General features: G+C 51.5%; 1 protein-coding gene across 6 annotated transcripts in view; it reads right to left on the bottom strand.

The window, feature by feature from the left end:
- The window catches only part of TRIO (trio Rho guanine nucleotide exchange factor), a 749,917-nt gene that overhangs the window by 525,412 nt on the left and 199,194 nt on the right, over positions 1-25,311 (bottom strand). For 5 of the 6 annotated variants that reach the window (XM_084881642.1, XM_084881641.1, XM_084881640.1 and 2 more), the window contains exons 32-34: positions 24,238-24,380; positions 23,570-23,669; positions 10,548-10,791 (exon numbers count right to left, since the gene is read on the bottom strand). In XM_084881642.1, coding sequence (XP_084737768.1) covers positions 10,548-10,791; positions 23,570-23,669; positions 24,238-24,380 — 487 coding nt within the window. Of the gene's footprint in view, positions 1-7,684; positions 8,698-10,547; positions 10,792-23,569; positions 23,670-24,237; positions 24,381-25,311 lie in introns of those variants that run through there. The other variant, XM_084881643.1, reaches the window with a different exon arrangement.

The raw sequence follows: 25,311 nt of genomic DNA, 5'->3' as shown, positions 1-25,311 counted from the left end.
GAGACTGGAACATTAATAGTGATAAACCTTCAGTGGTCTGTCTTCATGCTGGTCCTGAGCCTGGCTATTTCCAGTGGAGCGTGGTTCTGCGGTCGGGGCTGGGGGCTGGGGAGGGAATGGGGGCTCGGGGAGCCACGTGGCTTCATTAGCACAGGGCTCCAGGCGGTCTCTGGGCAGCCTCCCAGCCCTGCTGTCTCCCTGCGTTTCCTCTCTGCCTTGCGTGCCCACAGCACCGGCCTCAGCCCAGCTGCACCAGCGGGACCGCGTTTCTCAGGTTCCACGCACAAAGATACTCCTGTTCGGAGGGCATTTTGTGCGGTTCCTTACTCCACAGATAAGCCTCCGCGGGGGAGGGAAGGGACTGCAGGGCTCAATCCTGCTTCTTAGGGCTCCATTCACACTGTATTTCCTGCTGCTCCCAGCACAGCGGCCAACCCACAAAAGCACCTTTATGGGGCACTCACCCACTGCACCGCGTGCCAAAAACCCGATAGGCTCCTTTTCATTGCTTCACTTTCTATCTTTTCACACGGGATGATGCGAGTTTTTCTCTTTCTCTAACAAGACAAACATTCAAATGCACCTTTCTAACACTGCGTTTTAATTCGCTGGGTGACATTCTCTGTTTGCAGCAGCACTGTGGGCTGTTTGCAGAGTGGCAATATGAGATGATAACCTCTCAAATGTGATCCCTAAAATAATAACAAGAACAATCCTGTTAAAAAAAAAATTAGAGCACTGTTGCCATTCCCGGAGAGTCCGGGTTCTGTTAAACCTCAGAGAGGGTGCTGTGGGTGCATGCCACTCCGGGAGGGCCAGGAGAGAACACCTGACCGGAAGCCTCATTCCCAGTTTTCAGGAAGCGCTGGCTGACCAGCAGCTGATTTTAATTTTTAGTTGGGAGTATGGTGGGGAGGATAGGGGTGGTGGAGCAAAACACTTCTGCTCCAGGATGCAACTGGATTGAAAAAAAAATGTTTTTACTTTGGGGATTGGTTCTTCCATTCACTGGCTCACAACAGGCCCACTGTGACTGCATTCTGGCTGCACTCGGGGAGCAGGGGGAGAGGGGTGCGGCCTACAGGAAGGAGGGAGAAGGGCAGGTTTCCATGGGGGTGAAGGTTAACTGAAATTATAATCCATCAGAAAGCTGGAAGTGGATCCCTCTCAGAGCAAGCTCCTGCTGGAAGCCGAGGCCTCTCGGGGAAGGACGCAGCTCTAGGAAAGCAAGGTCTGCGTGCAGTGGGCTGGAGACCGGCCTCTGGAACCGGCTGCTCCACCAACGATGGGGCCTGAGTGGCTGGGTTTCTCTTGAGGCTGCAGCTTGCTCCCTGAACCCAGCGGTCCCTCAGTGTGCATGGGGAGAAGGGCTAAGTGGTTAGGAACTTGAGTCAGGGGCTTAACTGCTCTTTTAAAACCCCATCTCCATCACCTACTAGGCTTGGTCAAGTTCTTTTCTGTGACCTCCACTTCTCATAAAATGGGATGTGATAACACTATATATCGCATGGGGATACCCTGAGGATTAAAATGTAAAGAGCATCCCTGTGCCTGGCTCCCTGCAAGCCCTCCACACACCCTGTCTGTTTTTACTGTTATGTTTCTGAGGCTCAACAGTCCCCTAGTTATAGGCTGATTGTGTCCCCTCACAATCTGTACGTTGAAGTCCTAATGTCCAGCATGTTGAATGTAGGGTCTTTGAGGAGGTGATCAGTTAAAAGGAAGCTGTCAGGGAGGGTCCTAATCTAATAGGGCTGTGTCCTTAGGGACACCAGGGGTGTGCACTCAGACAAAAGGCCATGTGAGGACACAGCCCTCTGCCAGCCAAGGACAGGGGCCTTGGAAGAAACCAGCCCTACCAGCACCTTGATCTTGAACTTCCAGCTTCCAGATCTATGAGAAAACAGATTTCTGCCCCTGAAGCCATGCAGCTATGGCAGCCCAAGCTGACAAACACACCCTCCGGTAACAGTCTTCCCTAATCCAGGACTGAAACAGTCTATTTTTGAGAAAACAGGAACCTAATCCATCTCTAAGAACAAAACTTGAACAGTCCTCCCTTCCAGTAATTGCAAAGTTCTGCACTCTGGGGAAGTGTGGGGGTGGGGAAGGATGGACTTGAACGCCAAGGGCTGCACTGCAATTAACAATGATGTGGACCTCAGAGCTGCCTTGCAAGGCCGTCACGGCAGTGAGCCTGTTTACTGTCCTCCCTGAGGTTTGAAAGGGCCCTTCCGATAATAAGCACTCTGGGTCCCTGTCCTGTGCTTGGCTAGAAAAGATTTGGGAACATGATGACCCCCTTGAACAGCAGACTGTGGAATGACCAAGCTGTCCAGAGACTCCTCCCACTGCTGGCCAGACCACACCAGGTGCCCCGACACTCGGGCGCTGAAGTCTCAGAAGGTTCCAGGGCGGCTGCTCTGACCCACACGGACACGGAGAGGGAAGCCAGAACCCTTCACCCACACAAAGCTGGCTGTGGGGGTGAGAGTTCAAAGGTTAACCCTCCAAAGCCCTTCACCTCTCTCTTTTGTCCCCTCCAAAATCTTTCCATAGTGTCAGTGAAGAAGGAAGTTAGATTGGGGAGGGTGGTTTTTTTTTTTTTTTTTTTAGTATTTTTTAACACTCAGTGTGAAATGTTACCATAAGAAAATGAATCCTTCAGAAAGCACTCAGATACTATGGAGACGGACAGGCCCATATAAAACCACAGGCAGCACCGCCGAGAATGTGTTTCTCAGGAGACGCTGTGGTTGGACTCACAAGCAGCTCTGCGCGGGTGGAAGGCAAACACAGGGCCCCCCTGGGAGCCACTGATATGTACACACTGAGCAAGTGACCGACTCTCAGGAACCATCAAGCTCAATGGCAAACTCCCCCTCAGCAGCCCTCTGACGGGATCCGCAGTACAAGTGAGGATGTTGGTGAAAATGACCTGCATTCCCACCTCCATACACGCTCCTGCACAGTCCTGAAGGGCAGTGTCCCTCCGAATCTCACCCCACAGCCACACAGAAACCTGTGGTTCCATTTAGATGAGTGATTGTAAAGGGGGCAGTGTTTTTTCTAAGTGGGTAAAATGAATTTAGAGAATTCAAGGGGTTTGGAACAGCTCAAACACCATTAAAATATATAAATAAAAGTGTCATTATTTAGTAAGTTTACTGTGGTTTTTTCCTGGTATAGTTAATTTATGATTCAGGTGATTCTTCTGCAAAAGTTCATTTGCCATAAATGCATTTATCCTTCACCCCATCAACCCCACTTCTTGAATTCCCTTTTGTAGATACAGCTGCACGCTGAACACAAAGTTGGTATCCATGCTTGGTGGTCCACTGTGCGCTACTTACATGCAGTGAATAACCTACTATGTGCACATGAAGGCCCGCCCATAAAAAGGTGCAGCAGGTCCCTGTGCTGGTATGGAGACCTTTCTAAAAGGTGTGGCCCAGTGACCAAAAGGCCAGGGCAAAACATACCAACTTTTATGTACGAAAACGAAGGAATGAGTACATTTGTATTGGCCTAACAATCTACTGAACTAGAAGTCAGAGATGGAAAAAATAAATATTTAACTAAACATGACAAATGGGATTGTGGAAATAAGTGCTCTCAGTTTGTGCCTTTTCGTGGCTTTATTTTTGAACGAGGTAAAACGTCTGTATGAAGTGTCGAAATCTGGGTTTTCTTCACTGAAGTCGTATGCGGAAGTTTTGAGCTCTGTATGTTTTTCTGGGAATAGGACTTTCTTCACATCTGACCAGGGCACATGATTTAAAGCCCTCAGGGCCCCCTGCTTTGGCATTAGCCAGAATCCGGGCCAGGGTTTCCCTTCTCGTCACACTTTCTGCCCAGCATCAGGGTCGACAGTCAAGTCGATCACAGTACTAGCTCTTCATGGGAAAGAGTCTGCTCTGGGAACAGAACAATCACATCACGACCCCGTGCTTCTGTGAGAGGAGAAGGGACACAGGCAAAAGCTGAAAGGCGCCCTGGTGTGTCTGGCTCACACGTCTCAGGCGCTATTTCACCAGGCATTAGAGCCACAGCTAAATCACGAAGCATGGGCACATGGACTTGGATGGAACACACGATGGTGTCCGTCCAGGTACGGCACTGATTCATTTTCAATATTCTTAACGGAAAGCAGTACCCCGTGCTTTTAAACACTCTCTTACAAAACTCATCATCTCTTTGTAACTGTTCACAGCTTCCGCAGACACTAAATTAGAGGGAATCCATTTTAAAAGAGAACCCCCCCATTTGTCTAATAAGTTGTGAAGACTGATTAAACCCAAATGCCGGGAAGGAAGCAGTTAGAAAAGGAGCGTCCGCAGAGGGGTCGGAAGGGGTCACCCTGTCCCGGCCCAGCACCAGCCCTGCTCGCTTCTTCTGTCCCCGAGGTGTCTCCCCTGAACACAGATCTCCCCGAACACCGTGTCTGGCCATTTCAAGCCAAGCGTGGGAAGGCAGCTTCCTCACTGTTTACGGCTTTGCTATCTATATAATTTTGTGATCATCTACTATGGATACTGTCAATACCTGCTCATGCTTTTTTCCTGTTTTAATAAACACTTAAATGCAAAGTTGGAACAGGAAAATACCTCCGCCGAGAAGCTCTCGGCAGAGTAAGGGCCCACTTGTGCGGCCCCGTAATTACACGCTGCACCGAGATTGTCCCGTAATCACAGGTCTGGGCGGATCACGGAGCCCTGGATTCGCAGTGCTCGGGGGGACACGTCTTTGTTCTCCGTGTGACTCCGTGTCTCCCTGGTGCTTCCCACAGGGATTTACATTAGCACCTGCTCAAGCACACGAAAACCACTCTTTCCGAGCTCATTTAAAAAAAAAGTCTACAGGTCTTCCACTACATGCGCCGTTAAAGAATACGGGAGCACACACAGGTTTACCGAGATGTCTACGCCTAGGTGCGCCTGGGTGAGTTTTCCGATGCAGAGGAGGCAGCCTGGCATTAAGCAAATGTCCTTGTGCACCGGAACCACAGTACAGTCAGCTCAGTCTTTTGACATCACTGAAGCCTTGTGAATGCCCTGCCTTTTTTGAAAACGGCTAGGTCACTTAAAAGTCCCCACCAGCTATAAGAGGTAGGAGACCTGGTGTACCTTTGGTGCGGAGTGATTCATGGTCTGGGAAAGACGGCATTTGCACTGAACACACTAAACTCAGTCATCCCATGCACTTTAGGGAAACACAGGAGGCCCTGGACCAGAGAACCCCACTTCCGGTCTCACAGGCTTTGGGAGAAGGTAGAGTGTCTCAGTCTCCCAAGCTGCTGCTCTTCTGGGGGGTGTGGGAATGAGGGTGTGGGGGTGTGGGGATGTGGAGGTGGGGATGTGGGGGTGTGGGAGTGAGAATGTGGGTGTGAGGATGTGGGAGGTGGGGATGTGGGGGTATAGATGTGGGGATATGGGGGGGTGGGGATATGGAGGTGGGGGTATGGGGGTATAGGGGAGTGGGAGTATGAGGGTAGAGATGTGGAGGTGGGGATGATGAGCACAGGATGAGGCCTGGCTTTCTCTCCAAAGAGAAGCTGGCCCTCTGGCACTGGCTGCCCTGGGCTGCTGCTGTCCCGGGCACTGGGAAGGTGGCGTGGACAGGGCCAAGGAGTCTTAGCAACTGCGTGTACTCTGTGGAGGGAACAGCTTAGTCCCGGAGCTCATCTCCCTGGGACTGTCCTCTCTGAGCTGGGGGCCAGCTGACCCCTGAGGACGGGAACAGGCTGGGAACCCAGAGGAAGGCCCAGACCGGAGGGCTCCTGGGAGAGGGCTCACTGATGCCCTCTGCATCCTTCCCTCCCACCCCCGAGACCCTCTGGTTCAGCCCTGTCACCTGGCCTCATCTGTGTGACATGGAGACCCAGCCCAGGGCGCTGAGGGCGCTGAGGGGAGACCTGCCAAACTCAGAGCCAGGGAGCGGCAGTGCCAGGCGGTCACCACAGACAAGGCTCCTGGGTTAGACAGAGAGGCTGAGGAGAGGGCGGGGCAGAAACAGGGGCTCACAGGGAGCCACGTCCTTACACCCTCAGAGAGGCTGTGCCAGTGGCTACCCCGAGAACAAACATGGAGCCTATAACCTCCACCCATGGGGTCAGGGCTCTTTCGTTCATTTTATAAAAGGAATGGACCCAGGGTATTTATCTATATAAACTGTGTATCTTTAAAGAACATCAGAACAGAACTTGGCAAAGTGGATTACAATGAACTGGACTCATCTGCCCACCAGCACCCGGTTGAGACAGTATGCCGGCTGGATCCCCCCCGCCCCCCCCCCGCCCCCATTGCACCAGTGATGGGCCTCATTAAAGCTCCCTCTGGGCCCCCTTCATTCGCTCAGTTTCTCTCTCTCAGGGCTGGCTGCATGAGGCGCTCTGCCCCCTCGTCAATCCTGTCGTTTAAGCCTGAGGCAATGGCGGCATTGGAGGAGAGAATGCGTATGTATTCCATCTGTAGCATTTACAAGCCATCACTCCGTCAGTGTTCCCGGAGCTCATCTCCCTGGGACTGTCCTCCTCGGGTTACGCTGGTGTTGCCTGAGCGTTGAAAACACTCATTACCTGCACCAAGATCTATCTGTTCCCCTCTCACCACCATGGACCCATTGGACAAACGTATTGTGTTTCCTTTAGGCTTTTTCATTTTTTACTGAAAATAGGCAGAATGCCCGGTAGGGGTGAGAGACTAAGGAAAAACCCTCTGTGCCGAAACCGGTTTGGCTCAGTGGGTAGAGCATCGGCCTGCAGACTGAAAGGTCCCGGGTTCCATTCCGGTCAAGGGCATGTACCTTGGTTGCGGGCACATCCCCAGTAGGGGGTGTGCAAGAGACAGCTGATCGATGTTTCTAACTCTCTATCCCTCTCTCTTCCTCTCTGTAAAAAATCAATAAAATATATTTTAAAAAAAGAAAAAAGAAAAAGAAAAAAACCCTCTGTTACCTGAGCAAGGAGTGAGAGAGGGGGTGCACACACGTTGTTCATGTGCATGCGTGTACCTGTGCACACACGTGAGATCCAGGCCTTGTAAGACATGCCAGGAAACAGGAATTTTATTTTATAACAACAGCTCACTGAAGGAACTTAAGCAGGAGCTCCTATAATTGGATTTGTGGTGCAGTCGCAGCAAGAGGGTGAGAGGTGAGATGGGGAAACCTGGTGGGCAAGAGGGAAGGGAGGCGTCACACAGGCACACGGTGTGAGCACGATACGAGGGCCACAGGATATGCGGCAAATGATGGGTCCCTGTCTGACGAATCGGCGAATGCAGTCTACAATCGGGTAACAGATTTATTTTGTGTATTGTAAATAAAAAGAACAGCGAATGCAGTCAAAGGACTGCCTCTATGCATGTGCCCTGCAGTCACTGACACAGACAACCCCACTGGTACTGAGTATCTCCCTCCGACCACCAGCCACTCTGGGCACAGCTGCCCATCCAGTGCCCCCGCTAGGTGAGCCAGCTGGGTTAGCATCTGAACCCTGAAGGGAAACCTTCACACACTGTCATACATGGTAGTTTGGTTGTGAAGAAAGGGAAAAGCTGAACTACTCAGTCATACAAGAGGCGATGTTTTAAATTGGCTTCACTGGAAATACAAACACTTCTGAGTTTACCTTCTGTGACCAAGACTAAGTAAATAGAGGAAAGTGACAAGTTAGACGAGCCGAGACACTAGCAAAGGAAAAGCCCTCGGATTTAATAAGAGATTAAAGATAATTATGTGGTACCTATTCCGGGAGTCAGACCGGGCCTCAAACACAGGGGCTGCGGGAGATCAGAGCCTCTCGGCCCGGATGCGGGTCAGACTCGCTGGGACAGACACAAACTCCCCCGTCTCGGCCCCGACCCCAGAGGCTCTGATGTAATGGTAGATGGTATAAACCACAAACACAAATAAGACTGGACGAGCACAAGGATTTGCTGAATCCTTATTTCATCTTAATGGGCTGGGTCTCTGTGTAGTTTGTGACTAGGATGCTGTGAGGGAGAGCGGAGGCTGGAGCAAGACAAGAGTGAAACACCCAGCCTGCCTGTCTACCAAGACCGTGCCTTCGGCCATCTTCTGAGACCGGCCTTTTCCACAAATGGGAAGTGTCTCAGCATGCGCAGTGCTCCAGGCTCCTCTGCGGAACTGACCGACTTCGAAAGAAAAGCTGGGCTTTATTTTCAGCTCAGATCCAAGGGTTTGAATGTGTTATGCAGCTTGGGAGACACTCTGGCAGGGGGCTAGTGGGCAGCCCAGCCCAGTCTGCACTTGACCTCCTGTCCTTCTCTAGACTCCCGGACAGCTTCGCCGGAAAGGAAAGCAGACACTTTGGCATTTGGCCAGACTCTGAACATTCCGTCTTTTCCTCTGGGTCCCTGAAGAAATAAAGACTGAATTTCTCTTGTTCCTCCCTGAGGCGACAGGAAGCTCCTAGCAGGCCCGAGGGTCTGGAACAGGCCTGGGCCTGTCACTCCAGAGGCAGCTCCGTGTCGCTCCAGGCTGTGACTGACCTCCATGGCCAGATGTTGGAGCAGGCAGGTCATGATGTGTGGAAAGAGGACCCAGATGAAGGACACAGATGACACGCGGAGGGAGCACCAGGAATGCTCCAAGATTAGCAGAGCGGGAACTGCGAAGGGCGGACTGCAGGGCTCTCCTCTTAGGAAGGGAAAACAAACTGTGTGGCCTCCAAATCTAGAAAAATCGGCCATGTGCCAATAGTGCAGGAAAGTGAAGACGGTGGCATGATATGAGTCAAAGCAAACAAACTCTACCCATCCTGCTCTGTTTTAGAAGCTACAGACCGACTTTTCTTGAAAAGGGCTTGAAGTCTCAAATTAGCTTTTCACTAAGATGAAAGGTTAAACCAGCACGGTCCGACAGAACTACAGTGCAAGTTCATATATAGTTTACATGTTTCTAGTAGCCGTAACGTGAGTGAAAAAAGAAAGAGGTGGCACTGATTTGAATAACACATTGTTTTAAACCAGCTCTATGAAATATATTATCATTTCAACACATAACGGATATAAAACAGTTTATACATTCTTTTCTCAGACTGGCTTTTGGAACCCGGTGTGCACTTTATACCTGCAGATCACCTCAACTCTGAGCAGCTCAACCGCCACACTGCCCAGCACCTGAAGGACCACTGTCCCTGTCCGACCCTTAGAACCAGCAAATGCAGTCAGAGGATACCTCTCTGCATGTGCTTCGCAGAACGCAGGTGATGCTAGTGCTTGGGTCACTGACACAGACAACCCCACTGTCACTGAGTGTCTCCCCTTCCGAAAACACCAGCTCTTCCATGTGGCCGCGCAGGAGAAGCAGACCCACCCTCCATGGAAGCTGTTTCTGATCCATCAAGACCCCCCTGGGAAAGCAGGCCTGCCAGTTACCTGCTAGTTACCCAGGAGCCACCGCAGGTGCACCTGAAACTAATACAGAGTAATACCGAATGTGGACTAGAACTGAAAAGTAAATAAGGGAGTCACTGAATAATGTGAAATGCTGTTCTGTTCAAATGCTCTCGTTATTTCGGTTAAAAGTGCTCCTTTTGCCCTGCCAGCGTGGCTCAGTGGTTGAGCGTTGGTCGACCTATGTACCAGGAGGTCATGGTTTGATTTCCTGGGTTGCTGGCTTGAACCCCAGCGTGGGGTGTGCAGGAGGCAGCCGATCAATGATTTTTTTTTCTCATCATTGATGTTTCTCTCTCTCTCTCCCTCACTCTACCTCTGAAATCAATACAAATCTATTTTTAAAAATATATAAATAAAAGTGCTCATTTCCAAAGCCGCGTCCTTGCCCGTCACTGTCGCAGCCGCAAAGCTCTCATGCCAAGCTCTGCCCGACTCGCCAGCCTCTCCCGGGGCCAGCTCCCCTCTCTCTGTGCAGACTCGCCAGCCTCTCCCGGGGCCAGCTCCCCTCTCTCTGTGCAGACTCGCCAGCCTCTCCCGGGGCCAGCTCCCCTCTCTCTGTGCAGACTCGCCAGCCTCTCCCGGGGCCAGCTCCCCTCTCTCTGTGCAGACTCGCCAGCCTCTCCCGGGGCCAGCTCCCCTCTCTCTGTGCAGCCAGCTGGGGGCTGTGCTGAGACACTTTGCAAAGCTATAAAGATGGCACGGTTAACCTCTCAGGGCCTGCATGCCTGACTTTCTGGGATCTCACACAAACAGAATGACGAGCCCAGAGCGTGAACACCTGATAAGGAGAGGCTGTTTCACATCGCCTGCCTGAGAACAGTGCCTTCTCTGTGCTCCCCATTTACAGGTGACACTGGCCCCAAAGGAACAGCCGCCTCTCCTTCCCTAAACTGGTCTCTCATGACACGGCCGCGGGAAAGGCGGCGATGGCTCCTCACTTCTGAGTAAGCAGGCCAATCGTCGTTTCCACCTCAGCTCCCGATGGATAGCACGGCCAGAGACCCAGTGATAAACAGCGGCTGCAGCGCGGCCCAGGGAGTCCTGCCTGTCACTCGGCTGCACAGACGCGGGGACAGAACGCCGGTGTCGCGCCCCTGGGCACCGCCACCCGGGCCCAGGCCCTACCTTTGTGGTTGAAGATGCCCTCCATCTCCATGCTGCTGCGGGAGTGCGCGATGCACAGCGAGCCGCAGGGCACCAGGCCCTCCGCCGCGGGGGACCGGTCGGTGGTCCGCACCAGGCACCAGTCGGGCTTGTCGTGGGGCCGCTCCAGCACCTCCACCGTCTGGCCGCGCCGGATGGTCAGCTCGGTGCTGTTGCAGGCGGTGAAGTCGTGGATCACCACCGTCAGCTCGCAGCCGCCGGAGAGCTGGAGAGGGAGAGGGACGGTCAGCGGGCCGGGACACTGACTCCGCGCAGGCTGTGACCCTCCCCCATCCCCGCTCCCCTTTCCTCCCCCACACACACACACCGCTGGGTCAGTAACAGCAGGAACCCCCTGAGGGGCAGCTCTCCTGTTTCCTGGTCCCTAATTCACCCTCGGAACCACGTGACAGTCATTCACGTGCCATGTTCTAATGTTCTAACGTGTGACCATGGTTTTCTGTGTGCTTCCCTGTAACAATCTGAGCTGATGTTTCGCGCACATCCAAGACATAATCATTCTCAGTAAGTGCTCTCTACTGATTTTTTAGCTTCGGGCAACTAGTCCACATTGTGTCTGAAGCCACTGGGGGGATTGCTGTGACATGTGGTGATGAAATGGGAAGTTTGTCCCAATTTGGTGTCTGGGCGCTCGGCGTCCTGTCTGCCTGAGGGCTCTCCTCCAGCGGCAGGGAGAGGCAGGGAGACTGGAGAGGATGGGCCTCTAGATTAAGGTGACCAGACGTCCCGATTTTTAACAATTTGTCCCTTGGAGTTTTAAAAAAGTCCCGATTTTTTCCCGATTAAAATCGGGACTTTTTTTTTTTTTTTTCCAATATATTTTATTGATTTTTTTTACAGAGAGGAGGAGAGAGGGTTAGAGAGCTAGAAACGTCAATGAGAGAGAATCATCAACCAGCTGCCTCTTGCACCCCCCCACCGGGGATGTGCCCGCAACCAATGTACATGCCCTTGACCAGAATCGAACCTGGGACCCTTCAGTCCGCAGACCGACGCTCTACCGCTGAGCCAAACTGGTTTCGGCAAATCGGGACTTTTTTAAAATTCCGAGGGACATGGGACAAATTGTTAAAAATCGGGACTGTCCCACCAAAAGAGGGACGTCTGGTCACCTTACTCTAGATCCCAAACCAGGGCAGGGCAGCCTTTCTCTCTCCCAAACCCTCCGGACACTCCTCAAGGGCGTGCCGGACCCCCTGCCGCCGGCCCAAACCATGTGCAGGCCCTCTGCCCACCCCAGCTTCCTGTGCCCGGGCACTGGCTCACTTCCCACATGCCACACATTTTCTCTGAAATTCCTTCCCTCTTCTCTCCTCTCACTGAGCTCCCATTTCTGTCTGACTCCCGGGAACACACTCCATCAGCACACCACCATCAGCATCTCACTTGGAACATGGCCTTCCCATGACCCTTCTCCTACCGTGGCCTCTGCCCATGTCCCCTTAGCCTGTCCGCTCCCTGGGACAGCTCACACCCAGGCTCACTAACGCCTCTCCCCCCGTGAAAAGTCCTCTCCTTGGACTGTCCCCTCTGGGCCTTAACCCAGGCGGCCAGGAGGTCACGCCCGTCTGTTCACTATTCACCTGTGTGGGGTCCTGAACCCCACTCTATGCCGATTACTCCCGAGCAGGCACCCCGCCTGCTGTTCCCGCCTCCCTCCAAAACACGTGGTGGAGGGCATTATCCCCCCACCCCAGCCCCAGTCTGCTTCTCTCGTGTTCCCTTTGGGTCGCGTTCTCGCCTTCAGTCACCCGAGCTGCTGAGCTCTCTCACTTTCCCTCTCCAGATGCCATTGCATGGACTCCAGGACGGCTTCCCGCTGCCTCCCTCCTCTGCACGCCCTCACCGCTCACTGGCAGGCCCCCGGCAGTGCCTCCAGGTGGGCTCCAAGGTGGGCCCCAGCCGGCCCGGCCACCCCAGCACGGCTGCCAGGGCCCACTTTAACACGCGAGCCTGCCACTCAACACGCCTCCCCATTCACCGGCCTCGGCTACCTTCCTCAGCGCGGGATCAGGCTCCCGCCAGCCCGGCCCACCTGGCAGGCCAGCGGTGTCCCCTCATGTGCCCCCCAGCCAGCGACCGTGTCCTTTTTGAGAGGGGCCCCGTGTTCACTGCCCCCCACTATCCCTGCTGCTTAGGGCTTCCCACCAATCTCTGAGACGCCACTTTTGTATCTACCACCATCCTTAGCATTTCTTAAATAAGCAAATTATGACTCGATTCTGAAATGAGACATGTCTTGGGTTACATGTGTGTCACTTTTCTGCGAACTGTCCATGATCTGTCTGTCCGTGGCTGGGAGCCTGGGCCTGTCTCTGCCCCTGCTGAGCCCCCCGGCCAACCACGGCAGGCACAGGGTATGTATGTGCAGGAAGCAGCCCACGTGTCCCCTAAGGCCTGCCTCCCGCAAGCAGTCACACATGTGCTGACGTGGTGGGTGGGTAGAGACCAACCAGGAACTTGTATGCATATATGCATAACCCATGGACACAGACCGCAGTGTGGTGAAGCCCTGGGATGGGGGGCAGGGGCGGGCTAGAAGGGATCAATGGGGAGGGGGGTCGAGGGGGAGGAAGAAGGCACTGCATTTGGAAAACCAAAAGGAAGCACAGTTTTCCTCTGTGGCTTTAGGAGCTACGTCTGCCGTGTCTAACCCGAGACCTTCCCAAGAACATCAGCACAGAGAAGGCGAAGGACAGGAGAGGAGACGGCTGGGCGGCGGGAGTGGAGCAGGAATGGGGCCTCCTGAGGGGGACATGCTTGTCCAGGGAGGCCACCGGCACAGGCCACTGGGAACCGACCCCCGGCGCAGGCTCCCAGCTGGCAGTCTGTGGGCCCCGCCAGGCCGAACACTGCGCCCGCCAGGCCCCCCCCCCCCCCCCATCCATTCCCTTTTGGTCGAACAGCCTGTCTTTCAAGAGAAAGTTTAGATATTTAGAATAAGAAACACATGTCCACTGGATAACCACAGAAACCAACGCAAAACAAACTCCCTAATAAAGCACAGATATGGACACAATGAACGTCTCTGCTAGGCCACAAAGGGAGTTCTCCACGAATGTTTAATCGCCTTCCACATGTTGCAAATTGCTCTGTGGGAGAACCGTGCAGACCTTACACATTGCTCTGCGAATGAACAACCGAGGACCTGATGGGAGAAGGGAGAGGCGGAGGCCCGGCCGGAGAAGTGATTTCCTGGGAAGCCCACGTGCTGGAAGTGGTTAATCCCTGTGGCGAAAAGGAGGAATGTTCCCAGGTCCAGGGAAAGCGCGAGCCTGGAACTAGCTGGAGATGGGCCCCGCCTGCCGAGGCCCCCGGGACCTGCCTGCCTGCGGTGCCTGTCACCCCTGCCCAGAGCTCCTCAGACAGGCCTGTGAGGCTGTCCTGTCACTGGCCCACCCCCAGCCCTGGGAAACGCCACCTGGAGACACAGCACCTCATCACTAGTCCCCCGGCTTCACCCCGCGTCTCATTAATTTTTCAGAGTGCTCAGAGCCACATGGGGCCATCAGCGGGTGGGGGAAGGGTGGGAAGGGAGAAGGGGGCTGCCCAAGGAAAATTAAGCTGAACCTTATTTCTGGCACTGGTTTTCGTAGCCCCTCGCAGAGTAATCAAAAACTATTGGAAACATCTGTGTACTTGACAGAGCATGAGAAATAAAAGTCAAGCCTGCTCCGACAAAGAATTGCATACTGAGTTAAAATTCCTTTTCAAAGGCTTTAGGGAACTTAGGAACAAAATTTAGTACCAGAAGACTGTTTGCAAACAGTGCTAAAAATCGCCATTAAATATATATATATATCAGAATCAATGTGTTTTTCCACAAGAATCCTGCCTGAATTTAAGGGGAGGATTGAGTGGATGTTTGCTGGTTCAGAGAAAAGACATCTGTGGATTTCTGTCTCAATGTTCACATTTGAACGTTTTAAACTTCTGATTATAAAACCTCTCTTTAAAACCAGATTTGCAGTTTAAAAAACAACACTCTTCCCCCCCCCCCCCCCCCTTTTGTATAGAAGAGTTAAAGTAACTCTTTGGAGTTTATACAAAAAACAAGTCAGAAAAAGGTCAGATAAAATATTCTACATCATTAAGTTTGGCTGGGGTCTTATTTGCTTTCAATGACATTCCTGCCCTCAGTGACCCAACTTCATTGCTATGCTGAGTTGCCATTCCATTTATCTAGTTAAAATTCACTTTTCCTTTCCAAACATGCCTTGTGAAAGTTGTTAAAGTATCTTCTTAACTTCTGTGTATTTTATGGACTTCTATCATGGGCTCCCAAACACATGCATGCATTTAGTTTAGGATTGCAAGTTATGAAAAATCTCAATTTCCATGACTCACATTAACTCCCGTGAGATTCACACCAGAAGACAGATTTTGAAAAGCATATCTTTATGCTTTCACCTTTAAAAAAATCAATGTGGTGACTAAAAGGTACAACAGTAACATGGCCTTCCCCGGACCAGGGACAGCACCAAAGCTCCTTAGACCGCCCTGTGTCCCTGTACGGGGCGGCCACGGATAATGCCAGGGCTCAGATGCACAGACTATCTGCAGAATCAAACCTGGTCCCTCCGCCTGAACCCCCCCAGAACGGCTGAAAGTGAACACATTGCTGTTTCACACAAAAGAATGAAATATCTATGGCCGCAGGCACGTGAGCCTTCAACCATCAGCACACAAAGGTAAGGCTACCAGATGTCCTGCTTTGGGCGGGACAGTCCCGATTTCTAACAATTTGTCCCGCGGCATTAAAAGTCCCGATTTCCCACCCCCAAAAAATGCCGCGGGACAAATGGTTAAAAAGCCGGACTGTCCCGCCAAAAGCGGGAGGTCTGGTCACCTTGCAAAGGAGAGTTCTGCTTCACAACTATTGGAGGAACCAGGTGAACCGAGCCAATGGCAGTGACTCCAACAGACCCTTGGAGGGGGTTTCTGATGCCATCGCTCCTCGGTGCACCCCTCCCTGTTCTGTGCTGGAGGGAAAACTACCATGAGGCAGCTTTCCGTTACATTTAATGTAACAGTTACAAGAACAGATAGTCCTCAGGAGACAACGGCAACACCTGGTTGGAATGGCCAAGCCCCAGGAGCTCCGGGCCAGCTCTGCCAGAGGAAGAGGGCCTTTCCGGCAGCCTGGCCAGGCCGCAGCCCGCTCTGCGAGTGATCTACGCCAGGAACCCCAGATCGACTGCAGGTGGGTATCTGGCCAGTTTTCTGAGAGCAATTCAAACGGAAAGGAGGCATGTGGTCTAATAAAAGCCATTTCCCCTAAAGAACAAAGTGCATCAATTCTTGTGAACAGTCACATCCTATAGTCCAATACAGTCAGTCCTTCAGAAACCTCACAAAGACCTACGGTTTCGTGGGGGTTTCACAGTGAACAGAAGACTGGAGAGTGCTGTGTGGTTAAGGGGGTCAGGGAGACACCTCCATTACTGGTGAAAGGCAACCACTGGTAAGAACGACACCCCAAGTAAATGAGTTGCCCTGCCCGCCCGGTCTCACCCGACCGCACTCTCCTTGGGCAACGACATGGAGGCTCGGGCTTAGCAGCAGCCCTCTCCTCCCCGACCCCAAGGCCTGGTTCACAGAAATGTTCACCAGAATCCATCGCTGTGTTTCAAAGGGGCTGACTTTGCTCATCTCTCACACATTGGAGGTACGTGAAGAAATGTGTGAGAACTGAAAAACAGTGAAGGGAATACATTTTATATGTTTTTTAATTACAATTACACTGCCCTCTCCCCAAAAAATCTGTGAGATGTTTTCAAAAGCAGAAACTTACCATACCCAATATTTTATCCAGAAAATACGTGGTGAGTATGGCATTTAGGGGCATTAATCCTCGGTCCTTACCAAGGCAATCGATCACACATTGGTTTTCTGACATGAAAACAATTCTTGCAAGGCTTTCTTGACTGATGCCCAGGAGGTGGAATGGAAAATGAGATGCGAGGATGTTAAACTGAGAAGCGACAACTAAAAAGGCAAACTTCAGCACTTCAGCACGTCAGAGAGCTGGGTCACAGCAGCTGACGTGGCTGCAGGTCCCGCCCTCTGACCGCCTGAGAGAGAAGCGCTAGCCTGTGGCGGGCAGGTCCGCAGGCTCCTCTGCAGAAAAGGGAGTGAGGGCTGGGAGAAGGAGGCAGTTGAACCTCCTGGCTCCCTATGGGCACCAGGCCCTGGAAAACAAACAGCTCCTCAGGACAATTTAACCCAAAGAAACCCATTTCCTGCATTAGCATGGCAATCTTCTACCCAGAGAAGTTAACCTGGTGTCTTTCTGTCTGTAACAAAGGGACAGCAACCTGAAGAGTTAAGATTTGAGAGCCAGTTAACCAGATGGCTGGGCCCTCCCTACAAGGAAGGACAGGCAGAACAAGCCACTGGCCTCAAGTCTGAACCAACAGTAACTGGTCAGTGGTATAAAATTTACATTGAAAACAGTTCTCAGTGCGCCAGTATTCTTATAAACACGTTGTTGCATGTCTGCCCAACGTTTATATTTAAAAATAATCCTTTTTTTTTTTTTTTTAGTTGAGGTATTCTACTTTAGCATGAGGGATTTTGTTTTTCTGATTGAGTACCTATGATTATCAAAGATTACATTCATTTTGTGGTTTTATGAGAGCACTTAAAAACCCGTTAAAAATTACAAAAACCCACAGTCACTTAGAAAAACAGAAAACAAGGATTAGCCAAAGGAGAAACCTAACACCAAGTGCAGTCCATCACCTGGCTGCCAGGGGCGGAAGGGCTGTCTTCTGTTCATTCCTGTGCTGGAGCATCTGTCCTGTGCTAAAGCATCGCTCTGACTGGAGCACCTGCTCTGGCTGGAGCACCTATCCTAAGCTGAAGCATCTGTTCTGGCTGGAGCACCTGCCCTGGATGGAGCACCTGCTCTGGCTGGAGCATCTGTCCTGGCTGGAGTACCTGTCCTGGCTGGAGCACCTGCCCTGGATGGAGCACCTGCCCTTGATGGAGCATCTGCTCTGGCTGGAGCACCTGCCCTGGATGGAGCATCTGCTCTGGCTGGAGCACCTGCCCTGGATGGAGCACCTGTCCTGACTGGCACATGGGGTGATCCACAGGAATTTGTGAATGAATGCAGCTACCTTGTGAATAGTATGAAGCCATTTTACATGCCTGTTGCCACAATGCAGCCGATTCAGCAGGATCAAAGGTGTAGCTTGAAAAATGTTTTAATCAAACATTTGCTTAAAGTTTTAATCTCTTCTTCAGTGATGCCCTTTCAATAAATACGTGGCCAGTATTTTGTTGCTGAGGCACCAAAATGAGTAAATGCAGGCACTAAGGCTGAGCGGTTTATCCTTAGGACAGCTGCGACCTCCTAGCGAACAAACCTGGCTTCTGAACGCCCTGCCACGAGGAGTGCCCAAAAAAGAGGAAAGAGAGGCCGGTACGGACAGCAGTCTGCAAAGCCAGTGCTGACGCCAACAGCCCATGCAGAGGGAGGAGGGAGCAATTTTCAAAGTGAAGAGACGGCAACTGCTAATATTTATTCAGGCCCAGTACATGATGGATGAAATTCTAAACCCATTACACACTTTTACTACCGTGTTTCCCCGAAAATAAGACCTAGCGCATGGAAAGATAAGACATCCCCTGAAAATAAGACCTGGTGCAACTTTGGGAGAAAAAATTAATACAAGACACTGTCTTATTTTTGGGGAAACGGGCAGTAATGCTCAGAGCCTGTGAGGGAACATCACCCCCATTTACAGATGAGGAAATGAAGGCGCAGAGAGGTAAAGTGACTTGTCCAAGGCCATCAACTGCTGAGAAGCCGAGGCCCAGCTGGTGAGTGCTTCCTGTTCTTGGCCACCAGCTATTGGATGTTAAATGCTCTGAGGAGCGACAGGAAGGCCTCACTTAACTTGCTGACAGGCTCTGTGACTTTAAGTGAAACGAGAGATAATGAGACCATGTTTACCACAGGCTAACTGAGATAAACAAGAGCCAGGTTCCTACGATGTCCCATCAACCTTATGTCTGAACGATTACACTCTGAGCAGAGGAAGCTAACGGTGTCCAGAGCATTCTGCCCGAGGAGGTCACAGCTAGGGTCACCCCGTAGAAAGGCTCTGAACTAAATGACTCAATCTCATGCCTGCGTGGGGCAACCCTACATGGGGTCCTGGGAGACTGGCATGGCTGGCAGCGAGTTGAGCGCCTCCTCTGGGCAAAGGTGCCCTGTTGCTTCTGGCACCTTGGCCAAAGGAGAGAGGGCTGAGCAGAGAACCGGGGCTCCCGTGGCTCTTGTCTGTGACCTGTGCTCAGGGATGCGGGCTGGGTGATGGAGGCGGCAGTCCCTACAGAGGCTGAAGGCAAGTTTCCTTCTCAAACTCACAAATCCGCCACATTCGAAGATGGCCTGGCATTAGCCGCTCTATACACTATCTCAACACTGCACTTTCCGTAAACCCAGCCAGCTCCTGTGGTGCAGAGGTCACGTCACAGAGAATGCCGGCTGATTTTTTAAGCTACATGAAACCTCAGGTCCCCAGCACAGTGCGACCGCTGTAGTAAGAGGAACGGAAACCATTATATACTTCCAAATATGTGGATTCACATATTCCTATTATCATAAGTTCCGGACAGTTCATGCCAAGTATCAGGCTCCAGTGAATTCATCATGCACTCAACCACAACGGATCCCCTCAGGTCCAGCAGAGCTCACCCTGACCCCTGCTGGCTCGGGCAGCTCCCCATACACACCTCCTCTTGACCCCAAGATGCTCTGTTCTCTAGCAGCCTATGTTTGGATCCATGTTTTCTAAAAAGTTTTAAAATGCTACTTTTTATACTAAAAAGTAGTTGCATCGTATTCGGCTCTAGTGTGAAATGAAGAGGTCTCCATATCGACGGGTAATTAAACCCACATTCCGTTCCTGGCGTCAGTGCTCTGGTGCTGGGTGGCCGGCGGGTCAGCTGGCCTCTGCCGCTTCCTCACCGCCCAGGCTGGCTCAGCACGCTCCTCCCTGCCTCCCGGGACACACGCGGGACCAATGAGATAAGGGTCTGGCAGGCACTTGATTTCTTTGGAACTGAAATTATATTTTTGTAAGATCATTTTTATCAGCATAAGTACTATGAATATGGGCAAGCATCGGTGCCAAGCTCACTTGTGGGACAAAGAGATGGTATCTTTTAAAACTGTGCCCGTGGGGGCATGTGGTTTGTATCTCCGGGCAGCCCACTCAGCGATTCTGACAGCGCTCCCTGGACAGAGGGTGTCTCCGGGCGCCCCCCCTTTAACAGACTCCTCCCTAAGCCTCCTGCGCCCCATCAGAGGATTACACAGCCCTGGCAGGTAACTTTCACTTACGAATTCTCCAAGAGCCTGAGTCAAAAACATTCCCCCACCCAGTTTCTGAAATGGAACCACATTCCATGATAACAACTAACTCACAGCAGACGAGATAAATTAAGTCAGAGGCAGAATATGGTTAAGTAATTTCCCTTGTCGGAGCTGTCTACCCGGGTCCTCGGAGGCTGTTTAAACTTGAAAAATGAATGGTGGGAAGGGCCTCGAGACATATGAAAAGTTACTGCCCTGGAGGGAGAGGGAGGCGGGGTCCTGGTGCAGCCAAGTGCAGGCAAACTGCGTGTTTTGCAAAATGACAGGAGAAAGAATGGCAGTTGCCTGCTTTTCACAATGTTTTCTGCTGCATCATCTGCTGACCCGAAATGCTCTACCAGAGGTGTAAGGGGGGACGGCAGCAAGAAAGCCCCCCAGCAGAGGACACGAATGCAGGCATGTGGAGGGAACATGCACTTCTCTTTCTAAGGCCTCATGGGTGTGTCCTCTCAAACCCCGGAGTCTGACTTTGAGCCTCACGTGCTGTTTACGTGAGTCCCACGTGCAGATCCAAGAACTGAAGAAGGGAACACGTTGCAATTCTCCGATCCGGGGAAGCCCTTTCGTCCTTTTTCACTTTTGAGGCCATGAAGGACCTGTGGTCTCGTGAGGGGTATTAGGAACGAGTGCCACGCCCACTTCAAACACCTCAGTTCTGAGTGTCACTCCTTCATGATGGGAGAGTGTTTAGCTGGGTGCTGCTGAGGGACAGGTTTTGTCACAGCTTCCCCGGGGCAGGGGAAAGTGGGCCTTTCGGGACACAGAGCTACACAATGAAGTTCAGAGAAAGCACAATAGATGAGAAAAACAGAAATTGGTAAGTTACCTAAAATATTTAACCGGCAGTTCTTTTAACATTCCAATCGAGGTAGAATGATCAATTTCTGCAAACCTACACTTTTCTCGTTGTGGTTATTCTTCCTCTATCATTGGTTACTAATAGAATTTGCTGTTCATGGCATCCAGCTCTTAGGATGATGCCTGCTTTTTCTACTGGAGTTGTGCGGGCTAGGTTCCAAGTTCACATAAGCCTGTTAAGCCGTAACAGATCCGAAGCAGAGCTAGTAATGCGATTCCTAACTCCAGGGTAGAGCCTTATTTCTGTGTGTACCCTCCGTGGACTCGTTGGCCATGCCTCCGGGGACCAGGAATGTACTGGGATGCTAGCACTCGAATTCTCTAAGGTGAGAAGGCACCTAGGAGCCTTACTACATCCAGGGGGCATTTCCAGACTCCCACCACACCCATCCTATATTATAAAAGCCTAATATGCTAAGTGTCCAGTTGTCTGTTCAACCAATCAAAGTGTAATATGATAATGAATGCTAAGGCGGCTCAACTGATCGCTATGACATGCACTGACCACCAGGGGGCAGAAAGTTGACGAGTCAACCAGTCATTATGACGTGCACTGACGCTCCAACTGGAAGGTTAGCTTGCTGCTGGGGTCTGGCAGACTGGGATTGAGCGACATGGGTTGGACTTGCCTTGGAGCCCTCACACGGCTCTTCCCCCAGGTGGTCCCACCCCTAATGGATCCTCATTGAGGGCGGGGCTAGCCGGATCCTACCTGTGCATGAATTCGTGCACGGGCCTCTAGTCTATAATAATAAAAGGGTAACATGCTAACTAGACTGGTCTTCTTCCAAGCATCCATCCTGATGAAGCTGGGGCCGGAGGAAAGCCAGTGAGGGCCCCAGGTGCTTGTTGGTGGCCCCAGGGAAGCCAACCTGGGTCCTGGGTGCCTGCCGGCGGCCGGAGGAGGGAAGCCTGGGTGCTGGAAGGAAGCTGGTGCCAACAAACGAGGGAAGGAAGGCCTACTCTTTACTCTTGCATGAATTTTTGTGCATTGGGCCTCTGGTTTATACATAAACCCCATGAAGAGACAAAGTCAGCCTTTCTCCTTGGAGAAATCTCCAGAAAAGTCTTCGCACACCTTCCAAAAGACAGAACTTTCTGCATGTATTTATCTCTTTAGCAATCTCATTCAAATGACTAAAAAAACCCCTTTAATCTCACTTCTATAAGCCAGGCCAGATCCATGAGAATATATGTGGTAAGAAGGTGAATTTGGGGCTTGAGGGGCCTAGAGCTGGAGGGTGATTCTCACCAAGGCAAGGCCGTGAGACAGTCTGAATGAAGGGGGCTTTCCCCTCAACTTGAGTGTCTATGTTTCCATAACTATTAAGAATTATTACTATAATTCTTATGTAAACAGAGTATTTAAATTACTCAATCACCTCAATTAGTATCTTTTTAATAAAAAAAAGAAAATAATCAGAATTTTTCTAATGAAATAATTCCAGGCTCAAACTTTATTTTCTTAACTCAGCGGCTCTGGGGTGGGACCGCAGAGAGCGATGCTATTAAACACCACAAGCCTGAATACGTAATTTATCTTATTCCTCATTATTACTCCTGGCAAGAAATATTTGCTGAATTCTCATCCACTGAGCTCGGAGCAAAATAAAACGAGACATTGTTTTTATTCTTCAGTCCTCATATTCTAAGCATTTGAAGTTCCAGGACTTATTATTAAGAGAACTCAAAAAGAAGAAAAAGAAACAACTAATTACTCACACTAGAAGTATCTTGAAAGTGAAATCGTTGTAGAAAAGTTGTATTTTAAAATATACTTACTTGTGTCTTGGAAATGACATTTAAATACCATGAATTCTCCTGTAAAACTAGTGAGGAAAGACCAAGATCTGGGACGGGAAGGATTGCCACCTGACATAGCCCCCAGGTGGGACGCCCTCTCTGCCATCGATCGTTCCCAAATGAGGTTAGGGCACCTTCCTGCGCATGAGCGGGCCCTGGAGACGTGTTACCAAGAGCTCCTGCAACTCACGACCCAGACTAAGGTCTCAGCACAGCTCAGCTGGTACCAGGCAGAGAGAACCCAGGACTTCCGAACCCCTATTCTCTGACAAATAATTTTTGTTATAAAATCTGGCTCATGTCTAGGAAAGAGCAGACCAGGTGCTCTTCCCAGTTGAGACAGATGTGGTCGAGATGAATGTCCCCCACGGGCTTTCTGAGGACACCGGGGCATTGTGTAAGCCCAGGAGCCCAGCTTCTCCTGCCCATTTATTCTGCAGGCGTTTGGAATCCACAGCCAGAATCCGGGGACACTGCAGGTCCCCTCTGTGGACTCTGACACAAATCAGATCTATCTCACTGGCGGTCGGCGCAGGCCCACTTCCTGTGTCTGGAAGGCGCCTTAGGGCCAAGAGGAGGGAGTCGTGTCCCTGCTTCGACCAGAATAACTCCAACTTTTACATACCAGGGCTCTGGGCCATATTGTTTTTAAAACAACAGGTTCTTCTGCTTAATATAAAATGAAAAAGCTTGCACACACTGCCGGGGACACCTGATCGATCAGGCAAAGCACTGGGAAGGGCAGTGGTTTGTCTGAATCCTCGGGGTAAACGTCTTCTAACCCCGAAGCCCCCGGTCTCTGCCTCAGTGCCAGCTCTGGCACCGCAGGGGCTCAGCACAGAGCAGCCGTCGGACAACGCTGATGACAACTGTCACTCACACACAGAACGAGGCTGCTTCCCGTCGGCCCAGACTGGCTGCACCCGCCTACCTTGTCGCTGTCCAGCGTGTTCTGCGACGTCCGGGAGGCGATGGAGATTGTGTCGGGCTGGCTGCTGCCGTCGCCTTGGCTGTCCAGGTCCTCTCCGTCCCTGGGGACACAGGGGATTTTGAGTTCCTGACTCTGTTGGCTTTGTTTGCTAGACTGGTGAGGCTCGCCCATTGGTCATTGGAGAGAGAATAGATGTTTCAAGGGAAGCAAGTCAGTCTTCGCGACTGCTGCTACCTCCGCTGTGTTCGTGCGGACTCCGTACCTCTGTGCTAAGCCCAGGCTTTCTGCAGGCACTGGGCTAAGTAGCTACCATAGATCACTCCACTGAATCCACGTAATAAAAAACAGAGTTGACGTGATCATGTCCAGGTCAGAACTAAGAAACAGAAACGTGTGGACTTGCACACGTGCCTGGACAGACAATCCATGGGGGCGGGACGCGGAAGGTGCAGAGGCCGGAGCCTCGCACATGGCCCTGCACTTACTTTAAGTGGAAGCAGGGTCCTGTCTTGACGAAGCAATGTCATTGCTAAGAATAAACTGTGTTTAAAAACCATATCCCTCCAAGTGTCTGAGAAGAACAGTTTTTGAAAAATATTACGTTAACACCGCCTTGTTCCTTCCCTGTTACATAAATAAGCTTGGCCAAACCTCCCGCACACGCTCACCTCCTGCCCTTCTGCCGCGCGGCCGGGGCCGTCTTGGGGATGTGGATGGGCTCCTTCAGGGCGCCTTTCAGGTGGATGGTCCTCTCCTGGATCACCTCCCGGATGTGCTTGATCCAGTCCTGCTTGTTCTCAATGCTGGAAGCCTGAACCAGTGCGAGAACCCGTCAGACCCGGCCCCCACCTCCAGGCCTCCATAGCGCTGGTGCTTCCTATTTCAAACATCCCTTTCCAGCAGGACAGCAGCCCATCCTCTGTTTACTGTGCCACCAAATACAGGACCCTCGTTTTGAATGTTTTTTTTAATCAAAACCATTTTTATTTCAGAGCACTCGCGTAATTCCTCATCAATGGATATTCTAATCAATATTGTTCCCAGGCCCTAGGAACTTAAAGCGGCCCTGGGAAGACAGGGAGACACAGCCAGCCCAAAGCAGAGCTGCTCGGAGGCGGCTCAGGTCAAGAGGAGTGGCCGGTGGCTGGCGAAGTGTCAATGGATTCTGACCCACAGGTCATGCTGCCCTGCCGCAGGACTCATTGGATGGCAGCTGCAGCCTCCACATTTCTGCACCCGCCTCCTCCCCTCCCTCCCGCAAACATGAGTGGATGCAGGCTGCCTCACCCTCGTGTGAAACGAGGGGCCGTGGCATGGACACAGAGATGTGCCAGCAGGTGAGGCTGCAGTCCCAGAGCACAGGACACAGCCTGCCCCCCGCTCTGCACTCATCGGCCCCGAGCTGTAAATTGGAATAAACAGCTGGAATAAACGAGCGTGTCCTACTGCCAGTTCCACGTGGTGGACTGACCCGGACTTTATTAAACCGGTGGAGAAAGGGTCTCTGGGCATGGCACGTGGCAGGCCCTCCACAAGCATTTGTTGAATGAGCACACATGGAGCGACTTTGCCTGGATTTTTCCTCTCACTGTGCCTCAAAGGAGGCGCTCTGTTTTTCCTTTTTACATGTCCTGGGCCTTAGTAACAGTTTTTAATTTCCTTATGGAAAACATCAACCTCCTAGGATATAAACATAATTCCCTGTGAATGATTAAAACAATCGTCAGCGGGATTGCAGATGA

Source organism: Pipistrellus hanaki (genome assembly GCF_964339955.1).
Source record: "Pipistrellus hanaki genome assembly, chromosome: 4".
NCBI lineage: Eukaryota > Metazoa > Chordata > Mammalia > Chiroptera > Vespertilionidae > Pipistrellus > Pipistrellus hanaki.
The sequence above is the reverse complement of the archived record's forward strand: the minus strand, read 5'-3'. Positions and strand labels throughout refer to the sequence as shown.